Source organism: Lissotriton vulgaris, chromosome 1_1 (genome assembly GCF_964263255.1).
Source record: "Lissotriton vulgaris chromosome 1_1, aLisVul1.2, whole genome shotgun sequence".
Taxonomy (NCBI): Eukaryota; Metazoa; Chordata; class Amphibia; order Caudata; family Salamandridae; genus Lissotriton; species Lissotriton vulgaris.
The window spans coordinates 1,753,522,005-1,753,539,301 of record NC_141685.1 but is presented as its reverse complement, the minus strand read 5'-3'; the positions used below and the strand labels follow the sequence as shown (position 1 = coordinate 1,753,539,301).

General features: G+C 47.1%; 1 protein-coding gene across 3 annotated transcripts in view; it reads left to right on the top strand.

Moving 5' to 3' along the window:
* The window catches only part of TBK1 (TANK binding kinase 1), a 431,625-nt gene that overhangs the window by 97,309 nt on the left and 317,019 nt on the right, over positions 1-17,297 (top strand). For all 3 annotated transcript variants that reach the window (XM_086919050.1, XM_086919051.1, XM_086919052.1), the window contains exon 3: positions 1,511-1,651. In XM_086919050.1, coding sequence (XP_086775176.1) covers positions 1,511-1,651 — 141 coding nt within the window. The remainder of the gene's footprint in view (positions 1-1,510; positions 1,652-17,297) is intronic.

Sequence of the window (17,297 nt, the reverse complement as noted above, 5' to 3'; positions counted from 1 at the left end):
AGTTGTTTGTTTAGGTTGATCATTTAAGTGAGTGAATCAATGTTTTTTCAGAGAATGGTGATGAAGGGCTAAATGGTTGGTTTGAGGAAGTGGATGGAGGAGTGAGTGTGAATGGGCAAATGTATGTGTGGGGCATATGAGTAGGTATATGGTCAAACTGTTATGTGCAAGTGTTTGTGTTTTAATGGGTGTGTGACCGATTGTGTGGAAGGGAACATGAGTAGATTGATGAGGCCAGATGGGTGAGTATTGATGGATAGATGTATAAATGGTGGTGTGGCTGGATGAGTGTTGACCAGTGCTTGGAAGAATAGGTGGATGGATAGAAGGCTTAATGAACGGGTTGGTTGAGTGAATGTATTGTACTTAATAAGTGGCTGTATGCATGAAGAAATAGGAGAGTTACTGGCTAGATGAACAGGTCAGTGAATATGTACCTAATAAATAAATAATTTATGTACCTCAGACCAACCTACATCTATACTTGCCTCTCCAAATGGACAATTAAAAGGCCTGGATGGTAACCTCTGGCAGAGAGGAGATCATGGGCTCCGTGCTACAGTGAAGGTGGTGGTGGATGGGAAAGCACCTTGAGAAGGAATAATGGAATGACTAGTTTCAACTATTAGTACAAGTGGTCATAATAGCCATCAAAACCCTTACCGCAAATGAGCTAGAAAAGGGACTTCAATAGAAGACATTCTGCACATGGTGTGGAGCAAGTGGCCTGTTGTCTCTTTTGTATAAAAGTGGACCTGTGCCCCATGTTTAGATTAGTGCATACTACTCAGCAATCCTTGAACAATAATAAGATAGTGTTACTCCTGTCTTACGGGTCATCTTAATATGATTATCGATCTCTTTCATGATTAATATGTTATACTTAGTGCCACATTTGCAGCAACTCTGTGTGTGTGTGTGCATATATAGCTAAATATATATATTTACATAAATATATATTTATGTATATATATATATATAAATTGATGGTTCTTCCACATTATTTAAAAAAAAATCCACTGTGCTTTCTTCCTATGGTTTGCCTCATTATTTTTTCAGCTGTTATCTGCCCTTATGTATTTAGTTGCAAAGCACTCTGATGCCCTGTTGGCCTAGTTAGTGCTGTATTAAACTATGTATTTATATTAGTATAATATAAATAATAATAAAATAAACGTATTGCCATATGCACCCCTTCTGTCTCAAATTGCATCAGTTCTTATATCCTTTGTCACGATGTGCACGCTAAAATCCACTTCTTAGCCATACAGTTACTATGTGTACGTTGTATACCCCTTAATGATAGATCCAAAGGCAACAGTGGTTTGATCATTTAGGAACTGTTCTCTTGCTATTGAGAACAGATCACTTCAGCTTGAACATGTCTCTTAGCTGACATGTCTATGTTAGTGGGGCATGCAGATAAAACAATGCTTGTATTTGATATTGACCTTTTGCTTCACACATTATCAAAACCACTTTTTTAACATTAAGTATTTTCTTTCATAAGAAAACTGGTGACTTATATGCTGTGAAGGTGTTCAATAGCATGAGCTTCTTGCGTCCCCATGATGTTCAAGACCGGGAGTTTGAAGTGTTAAAGAAACTTAATCACAAGAATATTGTCAAGCTCTTCGCTATTGAAGAAGAGGTTAGTAGTTTACATTTTTTTATGAATTGCAGTGTGAATATGTTTGCTTAAAAGGCAGGAAAGCCCAGTTGATTTGATATGTTTGAAATGCAAATTACCACCAAGAATTCTTACAAGTGCTCCACTTCTTGATTAATTTGTGACACTGCCTGTGTCAACAAATTTGCTCTCAAGATTGCTCATGTAGTTCTTCTTTGGTTAGATTTGTTTTGTTTATATACAAAGCCTTTATCTTTACTTTATAAACAGGCAAGTTAGTAACAAAGCAGCTCTGCGCAAGAGTAGAGCTCCTCTTTTAAACAGTATACTTTATGAATTGGTACCCCTTTTATACATTTCTCATGATGTATTGCTCACTTATACAAACCTTCTTATAGGCCGAGGCTGACTACAAGGTGACAACAAGAACGGCAGAGGCTGATACTTGCAGTGTTGGATGTGTGGGATCACAAGCAGTAAGGAAATCCCACAAGGAAGTGGTGAGAGGACAGGGAAAGGCTGCTATGGGACAAAAAGGCAGGTGTCCACAAAGGTGGACAGTAATGGGAGATCAAATGGTGCAGAACAAGGCTGTTGGAGGAAATCGCAAAGAACCTGAGGCAAGTGAATGCAGTACTTGAAGCAAAGAGCATCACCTGTGAATTCAACACAGCTTGGTGCCAATTTTTACTTCTCAGAAGAGTAAAACCTTTCCTCTTGAATATACATTTCAGAAAAATGATGCACCGTCTGGTGCTTAGCTCCACTGGTTACCCAACACTAATTTATCACCCTTCAAAGGCATCCTACACACCTTGACATACTTTACCATATGTGGGAGCAAACCTAACCAGCTTATAGCTGAAGGAATCTCACAAGCTGCACCTCCTGCCAAGACCAGTTGATTCGCCTAGTAGGTCACCTCTGACTTACCTAGACAGGCAATTAACCACTGATAGTGAGCTCACCGAAAGCGAGCTGTGCTATTTCAGGGCCGGGACTTCACTGAAAGGGAGCAAAAAATCTGAAAGAAATTGGAAAACAGACAGCACTGATATGGAGCAGTGTTTCAAACAAAATAAGAGCTGCCCCAACCCTCCTGCAGTTGAGAAACCAGCTGAAGATTCATCTGTACTAGCAAATATACACCCCACCCTATAGGAACTCTTTGGTAAACTGCCTCTGTTTAAACAACCTTGATCATACACCTGAGTTCTTACACTGCTTCAAAGCTACTTTTGCGTTTTTTAAATGTCCCTACATACATTTATGTATATAAACGTAGCCCAGTTAGAGGTAATTGGAACGGGGGAGTGAGGCAGTGATAGGCCATAGCTATCTCATGCACCTTCTTCAGCCCAAATAGTAAGAGGCAGCTTGACCCAAGAGGCTGTTAGATATAGGGCTGAAACATGTTGACCAATTATTAGGTTAATAGGAACATTATATTCTAACACCTAATTTAGAACCCTTTTTAACCATAACCAGACAACCACCACTAATAAAGGGATACCATAGTTGGTTTGAAATGAAAGTGAAAAGGAGTAGCATCTACAAATGGGGGAAATGTGGGTGCAACTATAATAAGGATTGGAGCATATTAGACATTATTTTCAAGTACTAAGCAACCGAAAGAGCGATCACTGGACTTTGCAAGCTCCACTGAGAGATTCTGTTCACATTAGCTCTGTCCCTTGGATTATGCTCTTTTTTCCTGGCAGTCACAACAGCATAGTCCAGTATCCTCTTTCCTGCATCATGGTAGTTATGGCATAGTGTTTTCAGTATGAAAGCACACATCGGCTGGATGGAGGGGACCTCCCACATGTGGATGGTTATATGGTGCCAGACTCTAAAAGTCGCTGAGAGAGAGAAAAAATCTGCTTGAGGTCTGGATCATGTCAATTCAGAGTTCTGATGAGGGAGGGGATGGGTAAATTGATGATGACTGGGTTTTGCAGCATGAATCTTTTCTGCATTCATATGCTGTTCATTATTCCACCATCTAGCGCTGGGGTCTAGAACTCTACTTGTTTATAGTAGTCTTTCTTCCTTTTTGACAATCCCCATTTGGTGCTTGTTCTAGCCTCTCCTGACGTTGGACGCCCTCCCTGAAAGTCCCCCACACTTGGTCGCCATCTTCATATTCTTTTTTTACACCATTGGGTCTGGAAGCATTGTTGAGGTTTTCCAATAATCAAGGGGATGAAGAGTAAGGAAAACAGAATTTTGTTGAAAACAAGGAAGATCATTACCACAGCGAAGTAGGGAGAGTTACCTAGAGATTCCACTGAGTTACACTGAAAAAACATCGAAGTGAAATTTGAGTTGAGGATGGAGAATGCCCGGACAGGGGGCCCTCTGCTCTGAGCAAAACAGAGAACACACCTGTCCATTTCTGCCTGGAGTGCCACCATGAGTTGCCCCAAAGGGACAACCGCCAGGTGTGAAACCTCTACCTTCCGAGATACCACAAGACCGGCACCTGCGAAGAGTTCAAACCAAAAACGCTTAAGGTATGAGAAAAATAAAGGCAGGCCAACTATACCATGCAGGGGCCGAAGGAAAAAACTTCACTCCGAGAACTCAGACTATCCAGCGAAGACCAGGATAATGCAGCCATTGAAGCGGAAGAGGAGAGGGATCTGACACCAAAAGAGTCATCATCCATGTCGGAAAAAAAACAGACCCCGAAGGAGAAAGACACACAGGTAACGCCGAAAAAGATGTGAGCTTTGAGCTGAAACTTTCAGATTCTAGGCCGCATAAGACTGCCTCAGCGCTGAAAATCTTGCAGACCAAAGGCAAGTTAAGGCAAACGGAACCCCTCATGTCCCATAGAAAGTATACCACAGGTGGGAGAGCCTTGGAGAAGACACCGGTGTCGAAAGACTATGGAGGTAGATAAAAACAAGAAGACTGCAGCTCAGTCAACATCAGCCAAAACTCTGACGCCCAAAAAGAGAGCAGTGGCTACAAAAGGCACAGGAAAACACGCCTGGAAAGTTGAGTGCAAGAAAAGAGGTCTCGAAGCCGAAATGGCTGCAGTTCTTCAAAAGAAAAAGGACTTCAATGCCTGCCTCCAGGGATTTTGAATACCGTTGAAACATTTAACAGTCACATATTGGGTAAGAGATGTTTTGATATCCACAGCTCTTGCCCTGATGGATATGTAATAGATAATTTGAGCATAATGTGCTTATGTCTTTATTGCTCTTGAAACATTCTTGTGTTGACTAAATTACCACCGAACAAGATGAGTCCAGTGTGATACTGTATGGTAATACTTGGGAGATGCACATTTTGACTTATGCGTAGGGAAACTGCTGCCATGTGGTATACATGGGCACATAATATGATGTGCTAATCACTTATGGTGATTATGTACTAATGAGCATGTTGTGTATAGTTTGACTGATACTCTCTATTTCTATGGATGATCTTACACACCTCAGCTAGAAGACCTGTTATCCTGCACGCTAACTATTAGGACACGTGGTGGAACTTGGGTCCTTGCACAGGTGATTCAGTTTATTAATCCTAATACTCCTCCCTTTACAATATACTATTTACAATTGTAGTCCTGAAGATGTCTGCCCTTGACAACATGTGTTTTGTCCATGCTGAATATTACAGCAAAGTGTGCTGTTCAAGATAATAAAATAAAGAACAAAACTACCAATACCATGATCTCAATAGTGATTTGCTAAGGGCTCGGAGAATGTATTGAAAATTTCCAATACATGGGCCAAGCACAAACATCGGCACAACAGTAGCAGTTTCAAGTGAGACAGTCTTCCTGCGGGCGAGCAAAAGACAAAGGACAGTCATCAATAGGAGCAGCAACAGCAAACAAGGGGCTCATTAACTCTGGACTTCCACCAACACACAACACCTGTGGGGGGAAGAAAAGGAGACTTTTTCAGGAGTGGAGGTAGATCACATTGGACAAATGTATTCTCAACATCATCCAACACGGCTAATGTATAGAACTGTGGTATATCTCACTAATGCATGCATGCATGCATGCATCTCCTCTGTGACCCTGGGTCCTGGCTGCTCAGCCAGACTGATTGCTCTACCTAGAATGTTGATGTGGTGATGATTAATGGAATGCTGGGGTGCCTGTGTGTTGAGGTGTGACAGTTGGAGTATAGGCTGAGCAGCAGGCCGCTCCTGGTAGGGCTGCTGTACTTGGATACCATCCTGCAACTAAGACTACCAAATGATCTTCAAAACTGCACCAAGGCAACTTGTTTTTCATTACAACAAACTGGTAAAAACATCCACCAACTCTGAGCCCAAAGCACAACATCCACACAGAGGTAAAAAAGACCTATCTTCAGAAGGAAGCAAAATAACTTCTGTAAAAACAATCGATAGAAAAGGTGGCAACTATACATGGCAACTATAGACTAAAAGGATGCATATCTGCACATTCCAATGAATCATAGATACAAGAAGTTCCTTCTCTTCTTAATAGACAAAAACACTACCAATTCATATTGCTACTGTAGGAAAGTAACGCTTTTTGACAGGATCGTCCCTGTTTTTTGCCTGGTACATGATGTGATTTCGACTGGAAGTGCACTGGGTTCCTGCTGACCAGGTCCCCAGTGCCACATCTCGTTCCCAAAACTGTACAAATGTCACCCCAATTGGCAATACATTTAGCACCCTCTCTAAGTCCCTAGGAAATGGCACCACTGTTACCTATAGCCGGTGATACTAAAGAGGGTCCTCAAGGGCTGAAGCAGGAATTGTGCCACCCCAAAGGGCTCCTCGCCAAACTCATGCAGGGTTGCAATTGCAGGCTGCATGTTTTGGTGCAGACAAAAGTAAAAACATGTGATGATGAACATCCCTGTGTTCCCTGTCCCCTAACACTGCATGCAGCCTTTTTAAGTCACCTCAACACCAGTCCTTACAGCCCAAGGCAGGGTGCTTAATGTTACATGCGAGGGCATACTTACATGAACCGATATGCCCCTGTGCTGGATTATTCCATTACTGCCAGTGCAAGTGAACAGGGAAGCCATTTTAGAACATTTTCTGGACATGGGGATAACAAGTTACCCAGCTGCATGATTGCTTCAGTGAAAATACCACTGGAATCAGGGTGGGTTTGTGAATACAAGATGTTTGACACCAAACATCTTGTATTCACAAACCCACCCTGATTCCAGTGGTGGATGTTTGAATACATGCACTCAGTAGGTACCTTAGAGGTGCTCTCTGAAAACCTACCAGCCTCTGGTGTGTTGGCTGACTGCCCTCCGCCAGCCCGTCACCAAGACAGATTTCTGACCTCCCATGGTAAGGACTTTTGTTCTAAGGAGGTCAGAACTAAAGCCTGCACGGGAAGAGGATGTTCACACCGCTCCCTCAGGATGATCTACTGAATAGCACTCCTAGGCCAGCGAGCTTCACAGAAGCTCCTGCCTTTGAAATGAGAAATCTGGCTCCCCTCACAGGAGAGGAGAACAATTCCCCATTCCTCGTACAGAGCCCTTTGGCATCTGGACAGGCAGAAAATTAGCTAGTCAGGTAGGTGTGCCCACCCCCAGGCTAGTACCACCCTTAAGGTGACCTATACTGATGTGGGTACGACTTTTTTTCAGAAGTGGCCATCTTTGGAACTCTGGGACAGGGTAATAATGCCCACTTCCACAGTAAGCGGGCATATAGTCATAGTGACCCCAAAGTTCAGTAGCCCCTTGGCTACCACTCTACACTCTCCGAAATTCAGTATTTCGGGAAGCCCCTGGAACCAGGAAATCAGATCTTGCCGACCCGGCAGAAGAAGAAAGACGCGAAGAGTCACATGCTGCAAGAAGGGAATGAGGATCTTAGGTTCATGTGGACGTGGGATTAGGGACGACCGTGACACCAAGCTGAGGGGTTAACGAGGGTTTTATTTTTATCACCCTGGTAGGTTTAGACATTAAAGTCTTTCTGTTTCTCAGAGTCAGTCTTTCACGGGCAAACACGCTGGGGTCCGTGGCGGTGGTCTGTTTTCTCCTTTCCCAGGTCGTGGAAGGGGTTAAGGTGGTTCTGCCGTGGCTCCGGAAGATGGACGGTTCTCCGTGGCTTCAGGCTCCGGTGCATGCAAGGGAACCAACAGAAAAGGGAGCCGTTAGGGTTCAATCCTCAATGAGGTCGCACCAGGGGGGTCCGGGGGGTGTGAGGGAAACCCAGTGTACAGTGCCGCTTCACTCTACAGTGCTCTATGTGCTCGTGAAGGGAGGGGAAAATTAGGTAGAAGTAGGGTTGGGTAGGGATGCGCGGAAGGGAAAGGAACACAACACAGGGTAGGTACGAACTGGGGCTGTATACGATCTACACGTTCTCACTTCGCCTCCCCAGCCAAGCCGCCCAACGCCGCCGTACCTGTGACAGCCACACTCCTCCCTCGGGAGCGTGGCACGGCGGTCCGCAGGGTCGTTGGCCTCCTGGCTTCTCTCCGTCCTTTCCGGGTTGGTCGTCTGGGCTGGGTTTCTTCACGCTCTTCTCCTCGCTCTTCACCTCGCCGTCTCCGTCCTCCGTTCCGCTCGCTTCCGCCTTTCTCTCCTCCTCCTCCGGGGTGCTTGCACACCCGACAAACAGGACTTCCCGGCTTTTCTCCAATCCCGTCGCCCTTACGTCACTCTGGGGCGGGTCCTCCCTACTCTCAGCAAACGCCCAGTTAAAGGAGCCGCTGATGTTATCTTCTTCTTCCGTATAGCTCCGTCCTTCGTTCCGCTGACCTGGCTGAAAAGAAGGAGTCGGTGGATGGTCAGCATTGCGAGGGTCCCACCAGTCATATATGGCAGGCGCACCCACCACGTTACACTCCTCCCCCCCTGGATTCTCCCGTTTGGGGGGGAATCGGCATCCGGGAAAGGAAGTCAGCGTTCCCATTGTCCCTTCCTTTCCTGTGTATCACTGTGAAAGAGAATGGCTGCAGAAACAGAAACCACCTCAGGATCCTTGCATTCTGCGACCTGTTTTTCTGCATCCATTGCAGGGGGGCATGGTCTGAGAAGAGAACGAAGGCCTTGCCTTCCAAGTAGTAACGCAGTTTGTCGACTGCCCAGCGGATGGCCAGGCACTCCTTTTCCACCGTGGGATATTTACGTTCCCTTGGGTGTAATTTCCGACTCACAAACAGTATGGGGTGTTCCACACCATCCTCACCTTCCTGGGACAACACTGCACCAATACCGCAATCGGATGCATCAGTGGCAAGGGAAAATGTTTTTTCGAAATTCGGGGGTATGAGGACCGGACTTGTAGTCATAGCAGTCTTTAGTGCCTGAAAGGCGGTTTGGGCCATTTCGGTGGGTGGCATTGGTAGGGAGTTTTTGACGTTTTTCTGAAGTAGGTCAGTCAGGGGACTGGACAGGGCAGCAAAGTCCTTAACGAAGCGTCGATAATACCCAATTAGGCCTAGAAACGCTCGTAGTTCCCTTTTTGTAGACGGAAAGGGTGTCTGGGTGATGGCTTTAATTTTCTCCTCTTGTGGGGCTATCACTCCTTCCCCAAGCATGAATCCCAGGTATTTCACCTTGGGGAAAGCAGCTCTTGATTTTCGTGCGTTCACGTGCAACCCCGCTTCCTGTAGAGCCTTCAAAACATTGGCCAGGTGTCCTAGGTGTTCCTCCCATGTGGTACTAAAAATGACTATATCATCCAGATATACGGAACTATATCGGACATGGGGAGCTAACACCCTGTTCATGAGCCTTTGAAAGGTGGCAGGGGCACCGTGCAGTCCAAAAGGGAGTACATTAAATTCAAAGAGTCCATCCTCTGTTGCGAAGGCGGTTTTGTGCCTGTCCTCCTCCCTCAATGGGACCTGCCAATAACCTTTGGTAAGGTCAAGGGTAGTGATGAAACGAGCCTCCCCTATCCGTTCGATCAATTCGTCCACCCGGGGTATGGGGAACGCATCGAAGGACGAGATAGCGTTCAAAGCACGGAAGTCCATACAAAAACGGGTGGACCCGTCAGGTTTCGGGACCATGACTATGGGAGAAGCCCAGTTGCTCCTGGAAGGTCTTATTACCCCCAGGTTTAGCATGTCCTGTACCTCTCTCCTCACATCTGCCCTTTTTGCAGCCGGTATGCGGTATGCCCTCTGTTTCACTACCTGACCTTCCTTGGTTTTGATCCGGTGCTCTGCTAAATGTGTACATCCCGGGGTGTCCGAGAATATAGCAGAAAAAGGGTTCAACGTTTGGAACAGTTCCTTTCTTTCTGTGTCCTTCAGCTCTGTGTTTACCGGGAGATCCCCCAAGGTGGTGGTTGGGACGCTGGAGGGTAACACCAGATGTGCGGTTCGAGGAGGGGGTCCTAGCCACCGTTTGAGATGGTTGATGTGGAAAGTTTGTCTTCGAGAGGGAGACATTTGTAACTGGTAGGTCGTTTTCCCATAGGTGTCTAGAACTTTGTAGGGACCCTTCCATTCACTTTTAAACTTTTGTGTTGACGAAGGAAGGAGTACAAGGGCCCAGTCCCCTACTACTAGGGTTCTCCACTTTTTACCCTTGTCATAATATTGCTTCTGGACTCGTTGGGTTTTTTCTAGGTTCGAATATGCTAAGTCTCTGAGCTTTCTCAGTCTGGACCTCAGTTGTTGAGTATATTCCAGAAGACTCCTTTGTTCGGCCGCCTCCTCCCTCTCCCAGGCTTCCCTTGTGATTTCAAGGAGGGATCTAGGTTGCCGTCCATAGAGGAGCTCAAAAGGTGAAAACCCTAGACTGCTCTGTACTTGGGCTCTCACTACGTACAGGGCTAGGGGCAACATCCTATCCCAATCCTTGTTTTCCGCGCTCAACAATTTTTTTAGAGTGGTTTTTAACGTCCTATTGTACCTCTCAACGAGGCCGTCCGTTTGGGGATGGTAGGCGGACGTTCTGATGTGGTGGAGGTCCAGCAACTTGCACACCTCCCCCATCATCCGAGAAACAAATGGGGTACCTTGATCCGTTAGGATCTCACGTGGAAACCCCACCCTGGAAAACAGCTCTACTAGTTTTTCTGCTACGTTCTTTGTGGTCGGTGCACTGAGAGCAAAGGCCTCAGGGAACCGTGTATTGTAATCCACCACCACCAGAGCGTATGTATGCCCTCTGGTGGTCCGGGGTAATGGACCGATGAGATCCATCCCTACTCTATCCCATGGGTTGCCGATAATCGGCAGGGGTTGTAGGGGTACCGCTGGGGGTCGTGTCAAGTTCTTTTTCTGACAGACCTCACACTGCCTGCAGTACGTCTCCGCCTCTTTGTATATCCCCGGCCAGAAGAATAAGCGTACTATGTTCTGGGTTGTTTTTTCTGCCCCACTGTGTCCGGCCGTAAGGTGAGTGTGGGCGTAAAACAGGATCTGTTCCCTGAACTCTTTTGGTACGACTAGCTGGGATGGATCGCCCGCTTTCCCTTCTCGGTACAATAAGTCATTCACTATCCTGAACCTGGGGAACCCCTGGGTAGGGTTACCTTGCGCGACATGAGCCGCTTCCCACGCATTCAGTAGGGTAGGGTCATTAGATTGCGCAAACTTAAAACCCCGATCTAAAACCCAGGGTTCGACCGACAGGTATGCTTCGGCCGGGTGGTCTTTCAGTTCCCGTTTGAAAAGGGACAGAAAATCAGGGTTATCCACTCCCAATATGAGTTCTTCGGGCAAGGACTCCACCACCCCCACCTTCACCACACAGGGCTCTCTACCTACCGGGTGTATGGTTATGTGGGCTAGAGGATATGACTTAACGTCACCGTGTACGCATCTAATATGCACGGTGTCATTCCGGCCTATCTGGTCAGGACGTAACAGTTTCCCCTGTATTACTGATTGCCTGCACCCTGAATCTAGGAGGGCCTTTACTTGTTTGTGATTTATCCGTACCTGTACGTAAAATGATGGACCCATTTCGGCCGAGTACATCACAGCTTTAGGTATGTAGCCGACCTCCATAGGTTCCTCGGTGTTTCTTCGATGGGAGCACATTCTGGCTATGTGCCCCCACTCTCCGCACTCATAGCATTGGGGCCCTCTCATGGGGGAAGGTCCTTCCTGTCGATATTGTCGGGGTTTAGGAGGTTCGGGGACTGGTTTCTTTCTCTCTGGTTTGGCAGTATTCGGGTTCGGCTTGCCGCTCTTGTCCATATCCCATGTAAAAGACCTGGGGGCTGCCCTATTGTAATTGGAGGCCGTCTCAATGGCTTGTGCGGCCGTTAGTCCCGGATGCTGTCTGAGCCATCTTTGGGTGCCATATGGCAGTACCTCCATGAACTGTTCAAGGATAACACTGGTCATTATTTCTTCCTTGGTATGGATGTCGGGTCTCAGCCATTTCTCTGCCGCCATTTTCACCCTCAGGTACATGGTTTTGGGGTTCTCGCCAGTGATTCCTTTCTCTTTTCGGAAACGGAGCCGGTATGCCTCCGCATCCATGCCTAGATGGTCTAAAATCACTGCCTTGATGTCGACATATGAGGTCGTACCGGAATGGTTGGCCACTTGATATGCGGCCTGGGCTTCTCCTGTCAACAAGGGAGCCAGGAAGAACGGCCATTTCTCCTCAGGCCACCCACATGCCCTCGCCGCCCGCTCAAAGTTTAGTAGAAATGCGTCCGGATCTTCCCCATTCACATATTTCTGCAGGGCCACTCCCGAGGGGTGATGTCCTCCTAGTCGGGGTACCGCTGCGCTTGGGGCCTGTACAACTTTATGGAGATTGTCCATCTGTTGGGTCATGGACGTTCTGAACAACTCTCTGTCGGCGTCCGCCGTGTTGATTTGCTGACCTATTGCCCATTCCAGCTTTTGTTGCCCGTCTATGAGGGTCTGGATTACTTGTTCCATTGCCATGGTCGATTCTGTGGAGGTAGATCCCACTTCTGACACCAGTGTGGACGTGGGATTAGGGACGACCGTGACACCAAGCTGAGGGGTTAACGAGGGTTTTATTTTTATCACCCTGGTAGGTTTAGACATTAAAGTCTTTCTGTTTCTCAGAGTCAGTCTTTCACGGGCAAACACGCTGGGGTCCGTGGCGGTGGTCTGTTTTCTCCTTTCCCAGGTCGTGGAAGGGGTTAAGGTGGTTCTGCCGTGGCTCCGGAAGATGGACGGTTCTCCGTGGCTTCAGGCTCCGGTGCATGCAAGGGAACCAACAGAAAAGGGAGCCGTTAGGGTTCAATCCTCAATGAGGTCGCACCAGGGGGGTCCGGGGGGTGTGAGGGAAACCCAGTGTACAGTGCCGCTTCACTCTACAGTGCTCTATGTGCTCGTGAAGGGAGGGGAAAATTAGGTAGAAGTAGGGTTGGGTAGGGATGCGCGGAAGGGAAAGGAACACAACACAGGGTAGGTACGAACTGGGGCTGTACACGATCTACACGTTCTCACTTCGCCTCCCCAGCCAAGCCGCCCAACGCCGCCGTACCTGTGACAGCCACACTCCTCCCTCGGGAGCGTGGCACGGCGGTCCGCAGGGTCGTTGGCCTCCTGGCTTCTCTCCGTCCTTTCCGGGTTGGTCGTCTGGGCTGGGTTTCTTCACGCTCTTCTCCTCGCTCTTCACCTCGCCGTCTCCGTCCTCCGTTCCGCTCGCTTCCGCCTTTCTCTCCTCCTCCTCCGGGGTGCTTGCACACCCGACAAACAGGACTTCCCGGCTTTTCTCCAATCCCGTCGCCCTTACGTCACTCTGGGGCGGGTCCTCCCTACTCTCAGCAAACGCCCAGTTAAAGGAGCCACTGATGTTATCTTCTTCTTCCGTATAGCTCCGTCCTTCGTTCCGCTGACCTGGCTGAAAAGAAGGAGTCGGTGGATGGTCAGCATTGCGAGGGTCCCACCAGTCATATATGGCAGGCGCACCCACCACGTTACAGTTCACCACTCAGATTAAAAAGTAAGCAGGTCAATATTTTGGCACCCTAAGATCACCAGGAAATTTCTTACGCTTCTACCACGGCCTGCCAAAGAAATGGTTACCCGCGCCCTAATATTGTATCGTATTGATTAAGCAAACGCACTTTACATTGGCGTACCTGGTTACCAGCTGAAAAAACTCAAGTCTATTCAGAATGATGCAGCTAGGGCTTTACTAAATAGCCCTCAAACATCAAGCATAAAACAACATTTGCATTATCTCTATTGTCTGCCGGTGGCTGAAAGTGTGAGATTTAAAGCCCTTACCATGGCGCACACAGCTTTGTACCATTCTGGCACTGGTTATCTTAGGACGCAATTTAAGTTCTATGTGCCCCCCAGACACCTTTGTTCTATGCCACAGTCCCTGGCAGTGATTCCAAGCTTCCGCCGTGTGAGAATGGATGGCAGTTCTTTGGCCTATAAGGCTGATGTGGTCTGGAATGCACTTCCTCTTGAACTCCGCTGTATTCAAGATGCTAAGCTGTTCAGGAAACGGCTGAAAACACTGCTTTTTGTATAATCACTTCAGTCTGAGCCCCAACTCACTAATATGGTACAGCGCTGGGATACTCCTGTCTATCCATGCGCAATATAAATGTTTATAACATAACTAAAGATCCAGATACTGACCTGGTGCCAACCCTGCTGGCCTGCTTGCGGAGTTCGACAATTGCACCAAAAGTCGACTTCTCCTGCAGCTGCTGAGTCCGCACAGCCCAAGAGATCCGCCAGCACTTCACCCAGGAACTAACACCTCCCACGAAGTAGCTAACGTGCTTTCCTGCAACCTGCAAGCATCTAATGACTCCTGTGAGGACTTTGTGACTGCAGAAACCTGACGCCTGAACAGATCACTGAACCCATCGCTCCAAGCCAGAGTTGAAGTGGGCCAACAGTGTCAGACGTGGTCCCCCAGCCCAGAGACCGAGTCCACCATGGTTTTGCCTAAGTAAACTCTCCGACATCACTTGCAGCCTCTGCACTCAGGCCACCTCTATCGCAGCTGCTCCCAGTAAGAAACACCCGATGCCTAAAGACATCTCTGCACCCATGGGCCGTGGAGAAGAGGACCAAAGGTGCCCCTATGTCCCCAAGTATCGTGAGGCCTGAGACCCCTGTTGGTTCTGCCCGACTGGCCTCCCAGTTCAAGCCTGCAAACTCTTTACGGAAAGACCGAATCGCATTGAGTAACATTGGCCACTCAATGCTGTTTTGCACCTCTGCACCCGGCTGCCACAGTGCTGGTGGTGGTGTTCTGCTGGTGCTGCCTTGGACCTTGCCCACAATTCACCTTAACTCCTGGAGATTAGTCCCATTAGTACTGTACTGTATCTGAATGCTGCATTGACTTTTCCTCCCATAGGATGAATTTGCAACTTCTAAAAATTGCGCTGTCGACTTTTTGAAATGAAAAGAATTCCTATTTAAAAACATACTTACCTGAATGAATTGCTTCTGGTGCCTAAACATAGATAAAGATGCATGTTATTTTTAGGAATCAGCATTTCTCATTTATTGACCAGTGTGTGTATTTTCTGATGTCTTGCACTCCTCTTTGATTAGCCTAAGGCTGCACGACCACACTATCCCCTGGAAGAGCAGCTTGGGATTGCTATAGCAAGGCCCTGTCCACTCATTTAATGTAATGTAATGTAAGGTACCCTTATAGAGCCCAGCTGTCACCCAAAGGGCTACGGGCATAAGGGCTACTTGGACTCTTTGTAAAGTATACCTCTTTTTAGTATACTTTAAAAATAGCCAGCTTTCTACAGCTACCTTTTGTCATGAAACCAGCCCCCAGACTTTTCACAAAGTGCCTTGCGGCCGTAGTTGCACACCTGAGAAGAAAGGGAATACATGTGTACCCCTATTTAGACGACTGACTGGTGAGAGCTAGTTCCATATGCAGATGCAGAGACATAAGAACAGTGATGACAATAATCCACAGATTAGAGTTCACAATAAAAATGGAGAAGTCTTAATCTACTCCAGAACAGGATAAGCTCTTTTTGGTAGAGAAAATACACACTGTGTAAGCGTAGATATTTCAATGCAAGAAAAGAGTCCTAGCTGTAACCCAAAAAGCTTGCCATTTACATAAGGCTCAATCAATGACCGTGAGAATGGTGGGGAAATAACGGTTTCCTGCTTGGAATAATGGTTTCCTGCTGGGAATAATGGTTTCCTGCATACCACTAATACGACATGCGAGGCTACACATGAGTCTGATCCAGGAATGGGTCCAAAGCCAGTGATCAGAGACCTGGGGAGATCTAGTGGTTATCACACAGAGTGCAGAAGGAAACGAGGTGGTGTAACAGGGCGAATATAATGGTGAGAAGACCCTTTATGACACCAGCCCCATCAGCGACCATTACCATGGACTCTTCACATATGTGATGGGAAGCTCATATGGAGAAACTCAACATCGGGGGTACCACAGGAATTGGTACAAAACATTAATATATTTGATTTAATTTAAATTTATAAAGCGCAACGAATGCCCGGAGGCGTCTTGGCGCTGAGGACTAACAAGGACGGTCAGTATGGGTGTGGTTGAGTTAGAGAACTACTCGAAATAGCCACGTTTTTAGTGATTTTCTGCATGAGGTAAGGTTAGGGCTGTTTTTAATTGAGAGGAGCAGGAGATTCCAGAGTTTTGCCGCTCTCAACAGGAAACTCCTTCCTCCCCAACGTACCTGCTTGAACCTGGGTACTGGGAGAAGTTTCAATTGTGCGGATCGGAGGTTCCTGGACGGAACGTAGTACTTTATTCTAGAAGTCGGGTAGGAGGGACCTCTTCCATGGAGTGCTTTAAACGCAATGCAGAGAGCCTTAAACACTATTCTTTTGGACCGGTAGCCAGTGAAGCGCTACTAGACGCTGGGACACTGATTCGTGCCTGGGAATGTTCAGAATCAGTCTAGCTGCCGCATTTTGCAGGCGTTGAAGCTTGCTCAGGTGTTGTTCTTGGATCCCTAGGTAAAGGGCATTACCATAATCCAACCTGGAAATTGCCAGGGCAGTTACCACTGTTTTCAGGGCATCTAGGGGGATGAAAGATCAAATCTTTTTGATCAGTTTTAATATAGCCCAGAACCTTGACTTAAGGCAGTTGATCTGGCTATCAAAGGTTAGCCGACAGTCAAAGATTACCCCCAGATTTTTGAACTTGGAAACTGGTGGGGGGCATTCGCCCAATGCCGTGGGCCACCATTTTGGTGACCAACCTAAGGGATTGGTGCCTAGCAATAGGACCTCAGTTTTACTGCCGTTTAATTTTAGGCAATTGGATTGCATCCAGTTATTGACGTGGGACATGCAGATGTTGAATCGTTCTGCCACCTCCTCTTCGTAGTTGGTAATTGATACTACAATTTGTGTTGGAGTTATTGGAATTGGAGTTAAGGACAATGTTCCTAACCTTAAAAACATTTCAGAATCAATTGTGGAACAAATCAATACAAATTCAAACAGACAATATGACCATAATGTTTTATCTCAACCAGCAGGCAGGTGCAAAAGCCTTCCCCCTCTCAAAACTAGCACAGGAGAAATAGAGGTGGGCCATCCAGAGACCGACAACCGCAACAATGATGAATCTACCAGTACTTGGAAGCAGACAAACTGAGCAAACGAGCATCTGCCTCACACAAGTGGGAGCTGAATCAGACGGTGATAGAGAAGGTGTTCAAAAACTGGTAAACACCAGAAATGGACCTCTTCGCAATACCAGAAAACACAAAATGCCAATAC